At 35.5% G+C, this 15,429-nt stretch overlaps 1 protein-coding gene across 3 annotated transcripts in view; it reads left to right on the top strand.

Annotated features, from left to right (window-relative positions):
• Positions 1 to 15,429, top strand: part of CHD9 (chromodomain helicase DNA binding protein 9) — a 92,188-nt gene that overhangs the window by 42,005 nt on the left and 34,754 nt on the right. For all 3 annotated transcript variants that reach the window (XR_775480.1, XM_010584991.1, XM_010584979.1), the window contains 8 exons: positions 3,733 to 3,844; positions 7,181 to 7,327; positions 8,524 to 8,592; positions 8,681 to 8,736; positions 10,162 to 10,279; positions 10,807 to 10,893; positions 12,277 to 12,414; positions 14,627 to 14,748. Coding sequence is in view for 2 of the 3 variants with exons in the window: in XM_010584991.1 (XP_010583293.1) it covers positions 3,733 to 3,844; positions 7,181 to 7,327; positions 8,524 to 8,592; positions 8,681 to 8,736; positions 10,162 to 10,279; positions 10,807 to 10,893; positions 12,277 to 12,414; positions 14,627 to 14,748 (849 nt within the window). In the remaining variant the exon portion in view is untranslated. The remainder of the gene's footprint in view (positions 1 to 3,732; positions 3,845 to 7,180; positions 7,328 to 8,523; positions 8,593 to 8,680; positions 8,737 to 10,161; positions 10,280 to 10,806; positions 10,894 to 12,276; positions 12,415 to 14,626; positions 14,749 to 15,429) is intronic.

The raw sequence follows: 15,429 nt of genomic DNA, 5'->3' as shown, positions 1-15,429 counted from the left end.
ATCAGAAGTAATAATGACTCGTGAGATGGCTTCTTTTTATTTAAACTTTTCCATTGGTTTAAGTTTTTCAACATCTTTAGTTTGTAGTTAAGAAGGAAATACATGTCTTAAAGTATTTATAGGTGTTATGTAATAAGATACACTTCAAATTTAAAAAAGCAAGGGGAAATGAAATGGGAATGGAGTCTGCTGATATTATTTATTCTGTGTCTACAGTGTGCTGTTTCATTTTCAGAGAAATGGAATAGATAGTTTCTGTTCAGAACAGTTTGTATCTGGGTGGGGAAAGGGATTTTAGCCAAGGATCTTTATGCTTTCATGCAGAAATTTTATAAACTGGCAAGAGAATTTGTGCTCTCAATGAAAAATTTTCACAGAATTGATCCAGTTTACAAGCTTCGGAAAATCATTATTTTCACATAGCAGATTCTTTAGAAGTTTTTGGCCAAAATAGGAGCAGATTGCATTTTTACGAATGGAAATGCGTGACTTTAGCACCATACTGTCGTTCAGCAACATTTGATAGCAAGGAGCATTGTGCTTCTGGGCACTGGATCAGAAAGCAGTGAAGCTGTGCATTTATTCCTTGCATTGGCACTGTATCCGTATAGAGGAGGAAACATTCTGATGTGCAACATGGAGAGAAGATGTTGAGAAAATTCCAGGGAGATGCTTGTGAAGAAAAGCACTGGGGGTAGGGAGTACAAGATCAAGATAAGACACAAAAGCTGAAGGAGAAACACAACATTGTGTGAGACTGCAGAGGCAGAGCAAGAGGTGAACACAAGGGGGGATTACAATTACAGAGGAGAGGAAACTGTGGAAGGAAAGATGTAGCTAGAGCAGTCTAATCACAAAACAAGCCATGTTCTAAACCAGAAGGTCCTTAAAATTCCCTGCTATTCAATGGATACCGCTACAACCCATAGCAAAATAGTCATGGCCTTTCTTAGTATCGTGCTTCTTGAATCCAAAAGGAACTCAAGCCTAAAATATTAGGCAGTAGTGCATGAAATGAGGATGAACTATGTGTTTGCATGCATACAAATGCTTAATGTAGCAACATGCATTTATGAAGCATTTTAATCTACGTTTTCACAAAAGAAGATCAAAATTTGGAATAGGTTGCCCAGAGAGATGTCAGCCTTGGAGGTAAGCAGAACTGAACTGGACTGGACTGAGTGAAATAAAAGAGCTCTGAAGTTGGCTTTGAGTAGGGACCATATGTCCTCCAGAGACCCCTTCCAACTTGACTTACCTGTCAACACTTATTTGATGAAAGAACATTTAGTTATCATTTTTCTTTGTTGTTAGTAGTCTCGTTGTTCATTTAAAAAAATCAAAATTTTTTTTTTTTTTACAATCACAGTCATTTCTACGTGCCATATATGCATCAGGCCTTTAATGCTTTTGCTCCAAATCAAAGAGAAGACTTTGGATCTTATTTATTGGTCAAAAAAATAATAATTTACAAATTACATCATGTGAGTTCACTGAATTGAATATGCACTATGTCCAGTTATTTCAATGAAAAGATAAACAAGGGACAGGTACAGATCAGCACAGCTTGTTGCACTTAATGACGTACAGTTAAAGTTTAGAAGAGTGCCTACCCAGTTGAGACCAGAGTTTCATCTAGCCTAGTATCCTCTCTCTGGCAATGACCAGAAGCAGATGCAATGGGAAGAATTTAAGAGCAATGAAAACATACATGAGACTTCTTAATATTTTCCCAAACTCCAAAGATGCAAACCAGGAACTTCGTGGGATACGTACTGTTTCATTAATTTATTGGTCTTCCAAGAAATTCTCACTCATAAGTTGATCAGATTTCCTTTTAAACCCATGTTAAATTTTAGCATCCACAATTTCATTTAAGAACAAGCTCAGAAGTTCAATCAGAGTGTCCCTTGTTTGCATCACATTGGAATATATTGGGTAACTTGACATATTAGCTGACAAGTGCTAATGTAGCACATAAATTGTATGAAACAAAGTGAGATAAAAATGGAAAAAGTGGTTTATCCAAGTCTGTCACCAGAAAGAGTTGTACTGGACAAATACAGAAAAAGAATCCTAATCAAAGATGGAAAAGTGAGGGGAAAGAAACCCCCGAACTATTCTTGAAGACAGTAGGAAAATCAGTGTGTTAGTTGATGAAATTATTTCCTGCAATTATGAAACATGTTTTCTAAGTAATAATTAAACTGAGAACACCTAATGAAAAGCAAGGACTTGAGGACCAGAATTTACTGTTGAACAAGCAGCTCTGTGAACAAGCAGATACTTGATTATGCTTACTGCAGCTTAATTTCAGCATTCATTCGTCAGTGCCATTTAGTTCATACTAGAAGTAAAAAATATGGGAGTGGAAAATGCTTTTGTTTTTTTTAACCTTTCCACTGAACATACCTAGTGATTAAATATGGAAAACCAATTAAAATGTTCATTGCTTCTTAAAATATGCCTGTAATCTTTTGTAGGTCATGTTGCTTCAACTATTCATAATGTTTTGGTAATTTAAGATTTTCATTTTTTCTGTGGACTGTTAGTTTGGGTGTAATAAATATGTGATAGTTCTCTTATTTGTACACTTGCAAAGAGAAGCAAATGAGATACAAGTGTTTGAATCACTACCTTCACATCAGTGGTTTTTCAGGTGGCCAATATATTTGATGTCACTTTGGTGTGAAATAACTTGTTTAGTCTGTATAAAGACTAAAGTCTTGGCTTTCATTTGTTCCATAAAATGGCAGAAGAGGCTTGTATGCTGGAAAAGTTACTTCATTTTCTGTTACACAGATCTGATTATTAGATACGATATAAAATGTATATTTTAGGACAGCTCTTGATCTGTGATTTTATTGGGTAGTTTGTCATCACTCTGCAATTATGCCACTGAAAACATATTTTAAGAGGAGTATTTGGCACATTTCAAATATGAAAAAATAAATATTATGACGCTTTTTAGTTAAAAACAAATCAGATGAATTGGTATCATAATTTACAGTGTAACATTTAAATCTGAACAAAGAAATAATTGGTGCTTTTTCATTAGAGTTTAACTAACATATTCAGCACAATGTTGGTTCTTAACATATTCAGAGAGGTTCTGAGATTCCTTACAGATAAAACTACTGGGTTTTGAATACAGGTTTGTTTTTTTTTACATTTTTTTTTTAAAGGGCAAAAAGGATTCATGCAATTCCCCCTTTTTTACCATTGAATGACTTATTTAAGCATACAAGTTTTGCATGTCAGACAGCTTTGAATGAATGTAGATTGTTGTCCATAGCTAATTTTTTTGAATAAAAATAAGAGAGTATATATTTTGCAATGATAAATTGTTTATGGTAAATCATTTACTGTTGTCATCTTCAGATGGTATTTATGCTGACTTGTATAGTTTACCACTGTCAGTTAAAGTGTTGGATTTTGCATGTCTCTTACTCAGAGATTTAAAATATGTATGATACAGAGGAGTTTGTAATAGTAAGGTAACTGCTTGCCTGTAGAGAAACTTGGCAACAGTAGTAGAAAGTACTGTCTACTGTAAAGTTGTAGCTTTTTGTTTTGAGACATATTTTTCATTTTTTCAGACAGTGGTGCTTTCTGAGTTTTATATTAAAAAGAATATGGGAATTGCTAGTGGGTGTGGTGTTATTTTTAGTCTTGAAGTTAAGTAGCCTAGTATATGGCATTCACTTAGATGCTGGGGTTTTTTTTTAACAGAAAGCTAATCATCACACTGGGTAAGAAGCAGAAAAGAAAAAATGAATCTTCAGATGAATTGTCTGATGCTAAGCAGACTCCACAGCGGCCACTGAAAGATGAAGATTCACAGGTAAGTAGTCAGAATTTTTCCCTTTAAAATTTGTACATGTTGTTATTTCTACAGGTATTTTTTCCCCTTTCTCCAAAAACTTTTTGGACACAGTGACAGTTGCTCTTTCACTTTCATAGGTGGAACCTTACACTATCAGCTACTTTTCACAGTTGAAAGTCAGAAAATCCTACAGGTTAGAGTCCCCTTTCTGTAATGGGACATCAGTGCCCTTGTATCTGTCCATAGATTTGAGACTGTAAGTGCTCATCCATTGAGCTGGCAGTTAGACCTGATCCTTACTTTGGCTGACTTTGTCGGGAGAATGCAGATTGCCTAATAGAAGGGACGTTTATCAGTGAAACTGGCTTTTTGAGAACATTTAAAAGCCTTGTTTCAAACTTTACTGTCTTTTCTGAGCTCTGCTTCTGTAGAAACTGAAGGATTGGTTTCTTTTAGTGTTGGATCTGAAGGGAGCACTCGCCAATATGCCGATAGGCTCTAGTTGCTTGTGGAATATTTCTGAAGGAAGTGCCAGATCAAGAGTTGAAGTTGTGGAGTCATTCCCTCTAGGAATATATCCCTTCCTTCTGCAATTTTTTCATAGATTGCCCTGGTGTAATAGTAGCATAGCTACTTGTTTACGAAACTTAGGCACAAAGAAGTATGAACTGCTTGTAAGAGATTATATCCTATTTATGCCTATGTTAGTAACAGAATTCTAACTTTCTTGCTTTAGGGTAAGCTCCATTAAAAGTAAGGTTATATGCTGGAAATGCACAGGTTTTTATCCCGTGGCAACTTCATCCACAGAGATGAAATCAATATTCAAAAGTGGTGTTGAGTAAAAATTAATTGCATTATTTGATGACAATGTCAGAAAACAATTATGAGATACTGAGTTGACCTTTAGTATTTGACAGATGATAATGCTGGGGGACAAAAAAGGATCAGAAGCCATTCCCAGAATGTTTTTGTGGTTTGTTTTTTTTTTAACTTAAGAGATAACTTGTCTTAGGTAAAGGTTACCTGGAAAGGAATATGAAATTATTTAATTCTCAGGGAATTTGTCTTGATATAGAAAGTCCGTTTAGTACACTGAAGGAGGTGAAAGCAGGTTTGGTCGTTCCAAAGCACTTTAACTTATTAACAGTGTTCTGTAATCAGATAGGTATAAATGTGTAGTCCAACAAATATAATAAAAAAGACTGAAGATAATTTCTTTTTTCTCATTGCTTTTGATTTTTGGATTTTTGATTCCTAGTACAACAAGGGTCATCTTCAATTCTAGTGTGGATAGACAGGGAGTATCATCAAATTGCATGGTGTGAAGGGAACAGAGGGTTGAGATAATAAGGGGTGGTGTGGGATAGAAAATAATTACACTGCTGAATTTCACAGCACTGCCCCGTCTATCTTCAGAGGAGTTTGGGAGAAGCGTAACAGGAAAGACTTAAGTTGCTTTACTTCATTAATTCATTCTTCCTTTAGTTTCCAACATTTTCATAATTTTCTTTTACTATTGCAAATAGCTCTCTATTTCTAAGAGGGAAAGAAAGGGGAAAAGTTTAGGATTTTTTGGTTGGGTTTTTTTTTTCCCCAATTCATTTTGTATGCTTAGTTTCACAGCGAGTGTCTTCCTTAAATACATTGATTAATTTCTTGGAAAAGTGTGTGGTACTACTTTATTTTGTGCCTTAGAGCATTTGTTTATGACCATGCTTCTCAGCTCAGGGAAATAAAAAGGTTTTTTCAAACAACTCAGGTTATATATTAATATGTTGGACAGCATATGTATGTTGATGTTTTGTTAATCACTTCATACTTTAAGAAAAGACATAGTGAGAAGGCTTGAAAATGCTAGTTAATGCCTCCTTAGGGTTTGAAAAATTCAACATGTACTTAATGAGTAAAACTGGAACCTGGTTCTTAATCCTTCTTTTCCTAGTTCATACATCATTTTGCATTGCTTCTATTAGCTGGCATTTGAAAAAAAATTCTACTTGTGTCAGCAAACTATTGTTGATTTAACTATAATGTGACATTTTATGTCACTTCAGTGTTTTTGTTTAAATCTGAAGTTTCTTTTTGTGCTAAAACCCCACCTGCACACACTCACTTTTGATTGAAGAATAGCTAATCTGGCTGCACTGTTGTGGAAAGCTGATTGAGTAGTTTCATATATGAACTGTCCCAGCTTCTCCAGAGGAATGGTGATGCCCATTCTTTGACTTTTATTGTATATGTAGTGTTACTACTCTACTTTACTAAAAATAATGTAGTTGTTAAAATATAGCTAGGTCTTTTACCAGATACCAGCAAGACCAAGGGCTGAATTTAACAGGAAGAAAGTTCCTGTGCTGCAATCTTACTGTTACTTAATATCTGCTCTGCAGAAGCCAGTATGACCACAGGATTTTGGTTTTTGTTCTATTCATAACTTGTTGTTCTCCCAGCTGATTACTACAGTGTATTACAACCAGCAGTGGCTTTTCCTAAACAAAAATATGCTTTTCTGTGTACTTCGAGTCTGCTATCATTATTTATCCAATGGATTTAAAAACTAATTTTACAAATTGAATAATGCAGTCTGTCGTATATTGGTACTGAGGGATGAAAAGGATATGCAATCTCCTAATAATTAAGTATTTGAAACTTAAACAGTGAGTGAGAAGGAATTATTTCCTCAGACTGAACATTATTTCTCCAAATGGAACTTGTCCTCAGACTCTTGCAGAAACAAGTGTGGAAGATTACAGAGATAAACCGCAAAGCAAGACAAACACTGCCGTTAAACAAGCTTGATTAAGGTGGAGGAGAAAACAAATAACATTAACAAAGCAACAACTTTATTAGCCATCAAATCAGACTTCATCAGCAATCTGACCAATACGATCTGATGAAAATCATAATTTTTTGTATAGAACTGTTGTGTAGTAGAGACACTTCAGCATATTTTGTGTCTTTCACTTAGATTCTTGAATCACACAGTAACATACTGCTGTTATACTACATTATGAAATTGCTGTTGAAATACTGATGATGATGATGACGATGAGAGATCTGTTAAATATCAGCTTTGTTCTCATAGGCTGAAAATACTGTTCCATGTTTGCTTTTGAACTCTAAAGGTAAAAGTATCAAATGTTTATATGAAACAGAAAAAAAAATTGATTTATAGAAAATAGTATATGGCTGCTTCTGTCCCTCTGTGATTCACATGCTTGATGTTTTCTCTGAAATGTTGGCCTTTGGTTTTAGACACAGCTAAAGTACTGCTTAGAGTGTCTCAAAACTTTCAATTGATGTTAGAGGAAGTATTTGGTAAAATCTCTATTTTTATTCTTCTGCATGCAGAAGAGAAGATCAAATCGTCAAGTTAAAAGGAAAAAATATGCTGAAGAAGGAGAAGGAAAACAATCAGAAGAAGAAGCTAAAGTTTCTGTAAAAATCAAAAAGAATTCTGCCCCTTTACCTGCTGAACAGCCTTTACAATTATTTGTGGTACGTAAAAATTGGCTTGGTCTGTAGTGGGAACTTTCCATTTGTCTCAAGTAGTTCAGCGAATAAAGCTCATGACTTGGAAGGAATACATTATTATTACTAAGTCGTAGTTTATTTCATGTGACATCTTGCTAAGATCTTGACAACTGGAAGAAATAGCTTATTACTATTTTTTCGTTTCCATTATAAACATTTGTTGACTGAACTGAAGTTAGGGATAAAACTAAGGATAGTGTATCTCAATGTGTTATGCTGTGTAGGCATGTGAAAAAGATATGTGGTAATATTATGACTTTCAGAAGTATAAAACTAATTGAGCCTGTGGGGATCTCTGCTTACCAATATTTTTGAAAAAGATACTCATCCCCTCCCCCCCCCTTCAGGTTTACAGTTCACTGTAACTTCTGCTACTTCTGATACTCAAACTTAACTGTTGAGCCTTTCTAAGTAAATGAAGTGGCAGGAAAGAAACAGGAAAAAAAGTGTTCATGAGACGTTTGAAGGAGTGCCAAAGTGGTAATGGAAGGAGAAAGATAGTATGATTGGGAACAAATCAGACAAGAGGGAAGGTGACTTTTTATTGGAAGCAACCTTTAAAGACTGGCTCTTTATCTCTGGAACCACAGCTTCAGTCTTAGCAGGGCTGAGTAATCCTGTATCTGTGTCACACCTAAGCCCTGCTGGAATTCTCAGGCATGACCTTGTCTGCCCGATTCCACAGCATGTTTGTTACCTATGTTCAGAGTAAACCTATTAAACTGAGTTTGACACATGCTGGTTTTGTTTTATTAATATTCCTTTTAACCTGTCTGCCAGAGTTCTTATTTCTCCATATCTGTGTAATGGAATTCTGAGTGTGTCCACTGCATCAGATCAACTCAACAGGGCATTCATAGTGAGTCTGTGTCTGGAAAGCATCAGAATCACCATTGCTTGCACTATAAGTGTGTTTGGCAGGTGAGCATTGCATCTGATGCTCTTTTGGAAGTGCCAGACTTACTGTACTTCTGCATGTGTTTCCTCTGGATTTTAAATTTTACTCCCAGACTGTTAAAGAGAATGCTACTGGTAGAGGTCAAATTTGCCTTTATTGTTGGTCTCATAACAAGCCACTTGTGTTTGAAGGTTTTAAGCCTGATCAGTTTGAAGAGAGGGCATTTACTGCAATTCATGTCATTGTTTTCCTGCATTTATAGGAAAATCCAAGTGAAGAAGATGCAGCAATTGTAGACAAAATCTTATCCTCCAGGGTAATAAAGAAAGAAGTAAGTGATTGTCATGGGATAAAGTTGCTTGTTTGAAAAAGGGGTTTGTGTCTATTGTTTTACATTTCTCCTGAATTTCCTTTCTTAGATATCTGCTGGGATGACAGTAGAAACAGAAGAGTTTTTTGTAAAATACAAGAACTAGTAAGTATTAAAAAGTTGTTTCATTGGAGGCGTTGACTGAAATGACAAGTACCATATTCATGTACTAAAGTCTGGTATTGTTTGAAGATTATTTATAACCAGATTTTGTCATCTTTTGATACTTTTCTTCACAAATTTAATTTTACGATTGCTAAGAATCTGCATTATGTTGTTAGTATTAAATTTAAAATTATCAGTATTGTGAAACCAGCACTGACCAATAAGCTGACAGCCATTATTGCCAAAAGAACAGAATTTTTAGAGAAGATATATTTATTAAATTCAGTAGGGGCTGCATGCCTGAGGCTGATTTTAATTTCATGAATTGAAATCAGAGCTGTTTTGTGAACCTGGATTAGATTTACAGTGTCATACATTTAGGAGAGGTTGATGTAGGAGTCAGTCTTACTGTTTTAAAAAAAACCCAAAACTTTTAGCGATAGAAATGATTTTATGTCAGAAGGAGGAAATAAAAAAAGAATTAAGAAGAAGAACTTTTTCCATATTTTTGTGTTTTAAATTTCATACCTGTCTTCCTGTCACTACTCAGTTCTTGATGTTAAAAATGCAAGCACATTTTTAATTTTACATATGTAAGTAATTTCATTAGATTCTTGCTAATAAATGTAATTTTTTTGAGACTCTGGATTCATATGTTTCTGGAGACTATTTAGCTCTTGTTTTTGAAAGGGTAAAGTCTGTCTTTTCATCTCAGAATGAGTAATACCCAGCATCAGCTCTTTATTTCTAGCAAATCTTTAGAAAGCTTAAAAATAAAATATATTAAAAAGGGGGTGTGAGGAAGAATTAAATGTACTTCTGTCAAACCAATCTAACTTCAGAATGGCTCACTTGGACTGCAGTTAGATGGTGTAGGTACTGGTGCTTATGCTTCCTCCTTCCTTTGACTCCATTACTTCTTGCTTCTGTCCCAGCCCAATCTGATGATGTTCCTTTTTGCCATGGGCTCTGATGCTCCTTGCTGATCTTTTAATGGGCTCAGATATATAGCTCAGCAGTACCCGTGAAGAGATGTTCACATGAAGTACATGAGAAAGCTACATCCAATATATTAAGTCCTTTATATCTCTGGGTACTTTCTGATAGAGGTGTCAGTTTTTAAACTTATTTAAGCTCACTTCAAGTATGCTTCCTTCTCTTCTTGGGACACATGAAAGAAATTTATGAATCCATAGAGTTCTATGAATCGTAGCCCAAAAATACTGCCTTAACAAGATGCTGTAAGATGATCATTTGGAGGAATATATCTTTGTTCTTTACAGTGAATTATGTCTTAAATGATAAAATGTTCATTTTCAAGTGAAATTCTGGTTTATAAAATACATTATTTTAACTGCATATAAAAAATACATAGTAAGATTTTGCGTTCACTAATATGTTGATGTTAATCTCCGTAATTTTTAGCTCTTATCTCCACTGTGAGTGGGCCACAGAACAACAGCTTTTAAAGGATAAAAGAATACAGCAGAAAATAAAACGATTCAAACTAAGGCAAGCACAAAGAGCTCACTTTTTTGCAGATGTGAGTATGAAATATACAATTAAATAAGCTTTTTTTCCTTGTAAATTTGTGATTAGTAGTTAGCTTTTAAATAGAGTAGCTGAATGTTGAGAAGTAAAAATTAGCCATCGGGGTTGGGTTTTTGGTTGCAGCACTGGGTTGTTTGTTTAAAGTAATTTTAAGAGCAAGTCTTCTAGAGTCACTGAACTAACCTGACTTGCATGGTTTAAAACTGGGATTGTTTGGGTAACTACTTAAAAGTGGTGAGGAGGGAAAGATTATGTTAGTATGGCTAGTTTCTCTACTATATGACTTTCACAAGACAGCACTTCATCCCTGAATAACTGTATTTTCTATTCTAATGTCAGATCCCTCTTCAGTGCCAGTTGCAAAAAAAAAAAGGGGGGGGGGAGCGTGGATTTCAAGGTGTGTGCAAAAGTCTCAATAGTTTCCAACTGCCAAATTCATTTGGTGTACAATGAGACCAGGTCTTAGCATATACCAGCTTTTTTTGCCTTTCTATTGATTTTATTAATCTTGCATTGCAGATGGAAGAAGAACCTTTTAATCCTGACTATGTTGAAGTAGACCGGGTATTAGAAGTATCTCTTTGTGAAGATAAGGACACTGGTGAGGTAAATACATCTTAAAGCAAGTCAAGAAGATACACCTCCAAGTAGTGTTTGATAATCATAATTTTAGCAGATTTCAGAGCAACACGTTAATGATTTTAAGCTTCAATAATATTTTTAATGAGACATGACAATTTTGTCATTTCCTATGCTAGCCATGTATTTTGAAATAGAAATCAGAGTTCAGTGGCTTTTATTAGTATTAATAGGTCATAGTAGACAAATCTTAGGTAGTTACTGATATAAATGTGAGGTTTGATAATTCCTTGTGAGTGCCGACAGAAGGCTGATCCCATGTACTGTCCTGTCTCTGACAGTGACAAGGAGTCACTGCTGAAAAAAGCATGAGAAGACAGGACAGTGATGGTTGCCTCTTCCTTTGTAACTGTCTCTAGGCTTCAGGCAGCCAGTGATTGAGAGGTGTTTTGATAGCCACCAGTGGACCTGACCCTCTGTATTTATCAAAACTCTTTTTAACTTAAGTATCTCTTCTCGAAAGCTATTACAGAACAAAACAAGAGATTAGAAAATAAAAAAAGAAAACAGAAAAGCAAATCAAGCAAATAAATTGCCAAAATTCAGGAAGAGCCTGAGGCAAGCAGAGAGCAAAGACTGATAAAGTTGTTTATAAAGGCTACTGGAATAGCTATGATACTTGTTCTGTTCTTCTGGATAGCAAAATGAGCAGATTTCTATGCAGTGATTTCTGCATTGATCTTCCTAAAGCAGGGTTGAGGGTTAAAATTACTTTTCAATGTGTGCAGCAGATTTGTCATTATTATACTTGTAGAAAGAATGTGTTGCCATAAGACTTTTCTCCAACTTCTTGAAAGATGACTTTTTATTTGGTTTTTAAATACTTATTTACTGAGTCTAAATAATCTGCTTTGGTTCCATCTTTTGAGACTTTTCCTAAATTTTTATGTATGTCACCCAGCAGACCTGTAGAGCTTTCTATTTTGTTGAGAAGACCTCTGTTCGAGGAACTTTCTCAAGCTCTTTGTTTTAGGCTTAGGTAGTGTGATTTGGAGAGTGGAGGAGATGTTCTCGGTAGCACCTCTGTAGTTAGTTCTGCTTCCCCCACTCCCCCTAGCCCCCATTTCCACAAACATCACAAATGTAGTAATTTATCTTTCCTAAGACTTAAGATTTACTTGTGGGTAAGTGGACTGAAAAGTACTCCAAAATTCTGTAACAAGTGGCAGAGTATGAGAAGCCAAGGATAAGTAGGTAGATAACAAGAATCTGCACCGAACGTTTTTAAAAGTATCAGAAATGTGCTTTTGTTTCCAGCTGTCATGTAAGCTAGCCACTCAAATAGTAAGGCATATTAACAGTCTGTATGCTAAATTAAAAGCTGGTAACATTCAGAATTTTCTTCTGCAGCCTGTTATTTACTATTTAGTAAAGTGGTGTTCGTTGCCATATGAAGACAGTACGTGGGAGCTGAAAGAAGATGTAGATCAAGCAAAAATAGAAGAATTTGAACAATTGCAAGCTTCTAGGCCTGACTCAAGGAGATTGGTAAAATTATACTTGATTTACTTGTCTGTCTTGGCAAATTGCATTTGATTTTCCCAACTCCAAATTTTTGTGTTAAAACATAAGGCTTATTGACATTCTGTGTAAAGGATCTGTGTGCCTTGTTACCTAGGAATGATAATATTTTCAGGTAGGCATAGATAAATATTCTTTTCTAATTTGTTACTCTGTTTATAAAAAAAAAAAGTTGTTTAGGAAAAAATATGAAGTGCTATAACTTTCTGAGCTTCTGAGCGAGGAGCAACACATTGAAACTGGCTATCACAGAATCTAAACATTAAGATGAGGAGAAAGCAGAATAAAGTATAAACATCCTTTTATAGAGAACAGAGTTAAGTCTTGTGCTTCAACACCGAAGGAAATTGGCAAACGAGATCTGTCAAATGGATTCTGTAATTACTTCCTGCTTTTATTTTTCTTCTTGTCATAAAGGGCTTGCTGAAAGGAAGAAAAACGTGTAATAAGGAAATGTGTTTTATCTTTGAATTATCAATCTTCTGTCTCATAGAGCAGGAGAAAACAAAATCATTCTATTTAAAGTCCTGTATGTCATTGTCAGACTAAGATATGTGTCCTGTGTGGTGTAGTACAACACTTGTTCTAACTTACGTGTTTTACATAACTGAATATGCATAGTGTTTGAATTTGTAGGCTTTGGATTTTATTTTAGTGGTTTTTCCATCTACAGATAATGACAGTAGTCACGATTAGCATCTTCATATTGTATTTAGTTCATTTTTCTAGTATTTATTTAAAATCCTGCCATTTTGGCATGTGGGAAGAAGGGCTTTTATACCTCTGTTATGGTATTTGGCTTTGTGAGAAGATGGTGATTAAAGCACAACTGTACAACTGACACTCATCTTAGCATCAGCAACAAGTGGTTTTTGTTCCAGGCTCCAGCAACTACAAGAAAGTATGTGCTGACTTGCAGCCCTGGGAGCAGGAGCATGGCTGCTTCTGGTGTGGGGGAGTGGACAGATGGTTGCTTGTGAGTGAGGGGAGGAAGGCACAGCGGCTGGGGAGGGACAGCTACTGCTGCTCAGAGACCTGGTGTCAGGTGATGCTGACATTGGCAATAAAGAGATATGAAATTCAAATTTAAAATTCAGAGCTGCCAGATAAGGCCACGTGAGTCTAGAGTGAATGCAAGCTTTTACAAATACTGAGAAAAGGGGGGGGGGGGAGACGACGCAGTACAGCTGATCAGAAAAGCTCTTACTAAAAATGTTTTGCTTGATTGTGTGAGTTTGTTCATTTTGGGATGCAGAAGCTATCTGAAGAGAGTGCTTTCTGCTGGAATCCTACCTAATATAAAAAACTTCATGATTTCTCTACTAAGTTGCCTACTAAGCTAATGGCCAGTCTGTTGAGTCTCCAGGCTTGGGAACTAGTGTGTGTGTGTGTGTGTGTGTATATATATATATATATTTATACGTAGCCTGTCAGCTTTTCTTTAGCTTGCTAGGGACATTAAGACAGTATACCTTGATACTCTTATCTGCTTTGTCATGTCCTTTGAATCATGATCCTGCATACGCTGATATTGTCTTTTGTCTGATCCCTTGGAGGAATTGATTCGGGGAACTAAACCACTCACAGATCTACTTTTTCTCTATTCCTGGTGTTGGCTTCCTGAATTGGGTAACTGTGAGATCGACTGATCAGCAGTGACAAGGGGAAGTGCTGAAAGGAATGGACAAGATGACAGTAACTCAGTGCAGATTGCCCAAACTGCTTCAGGAGGATAGCATCAGCATCCAGAGTTACTTAGACTTTGGGGATTTTGGTAGACCCAAATACTCAGTTGACTCTGGTTGTAGGACAACTTTCTTAGAGCTTCCAAAGTGAAACTTCGTATGTTCTTGAAGTTTGTCATATGAATGTATTACTGTTTCAAATTACCAGTGCCAAGCTATTTGTATGCTTAGTTTTGGAAATCAGTTACTTGATATTATTATAATATAGTTTTTAATTAATTTAAAAAGTGTTAATTTATATAGACAAACATCTACAAATTTCAGGTTTCTGCAGGCTAGTAATTAGTAAGTAATGTTAACCGTGACACCTTCCCAGTTTTAAGGTTGAATAATTACATTCTGATTCTGAATTGTTAAACTCAGGAAATAGGTTAAAATGTTTGGAAAAATAAAGCATGTACCAACTTGCACGTGTATTAATATTTCCCTCAAAGGACCGACCGCCTCCAAACTCCTGGAAGAAGATAGAACAGTCCAGGGAATATAAAAATGGCAATCAGCTCAGGGAATATCAACTGGAAGGACTTAACTGGCTCCTATTCAACTGGTACAATAGGTATATGCATGGAATGTTTTTTAATGTGAATTTTAAACCATGTGGAGTGAATCACTGTTATTGGGGATAAATACTGTTTTAACTAAGTTCATCTTCTGTGCTTATAGCTAAAAGGGTGTAACTGGAAAAAAAAAATTATCTTTCTTTGGGTGTGCAAGTATGTTTTTATCAACAAGTATAGCAGAAAGCAGATCTCAAAAGAATAAAACTAACCTAACTGAAAATAAATTTTCAACGGCTATGAGTAAACTAAAACAAAAAGCAACTTCCACCAAAGAACTAGCTTTCAGGATTTTTGGAACAACTGGGAAGCACTTGCATCTTTCAACATGATTTCTAGAATTAATAAGTATTTCAGATAAAGTTACCTCTCTTCAAAAATAAGGCTAGTAAATAATTGTTTTCTATATTGTAAGCTAAAGTTAACTTTTGAGCATTAATGCTGTGTTGTATTAATGAGACTATAATCACTTTCAAGATTTTTTCCAGAATGATGTATTTGCTCTGTATCTAAGTTGGACTTCTATTCATGAGTCTTCTTGCTCGCTTTATTTCCAAAATATCAGTTGCCTGTCCTTTATAGCGATTATAGAATCATAGAATCATTTGGGTTGGAAAAGACCTTCAAGATCGAGTCCAACCATCATCCATGCCCACTGAACCATATTCTGGAGTACCTTG

Source organism: Haliaeetus leucocephalus, unplaced genomic scaffold, assembly GCF_000737465.1.
Source record: "Haliaeetus leucocephalus isolate CR32 unplaced genomic scaffold, Haliaeetus_leucocephalus-4.0 Scaffold92, whole genome shotgun sequence".
In the NCBI taxonomy this organism is placed as follows: domain Eukaryota; kingdom Metazoa; phylum Chordata; class Aves; order Accipitriformes; family Accipitridae; genus Haliaeetus; species Haliaeetus leucocephalus.
Note: the sequence above shows the minus strand (reverse complement) of the source record. Positions and strands in the feature narration are given on the sequence as shown.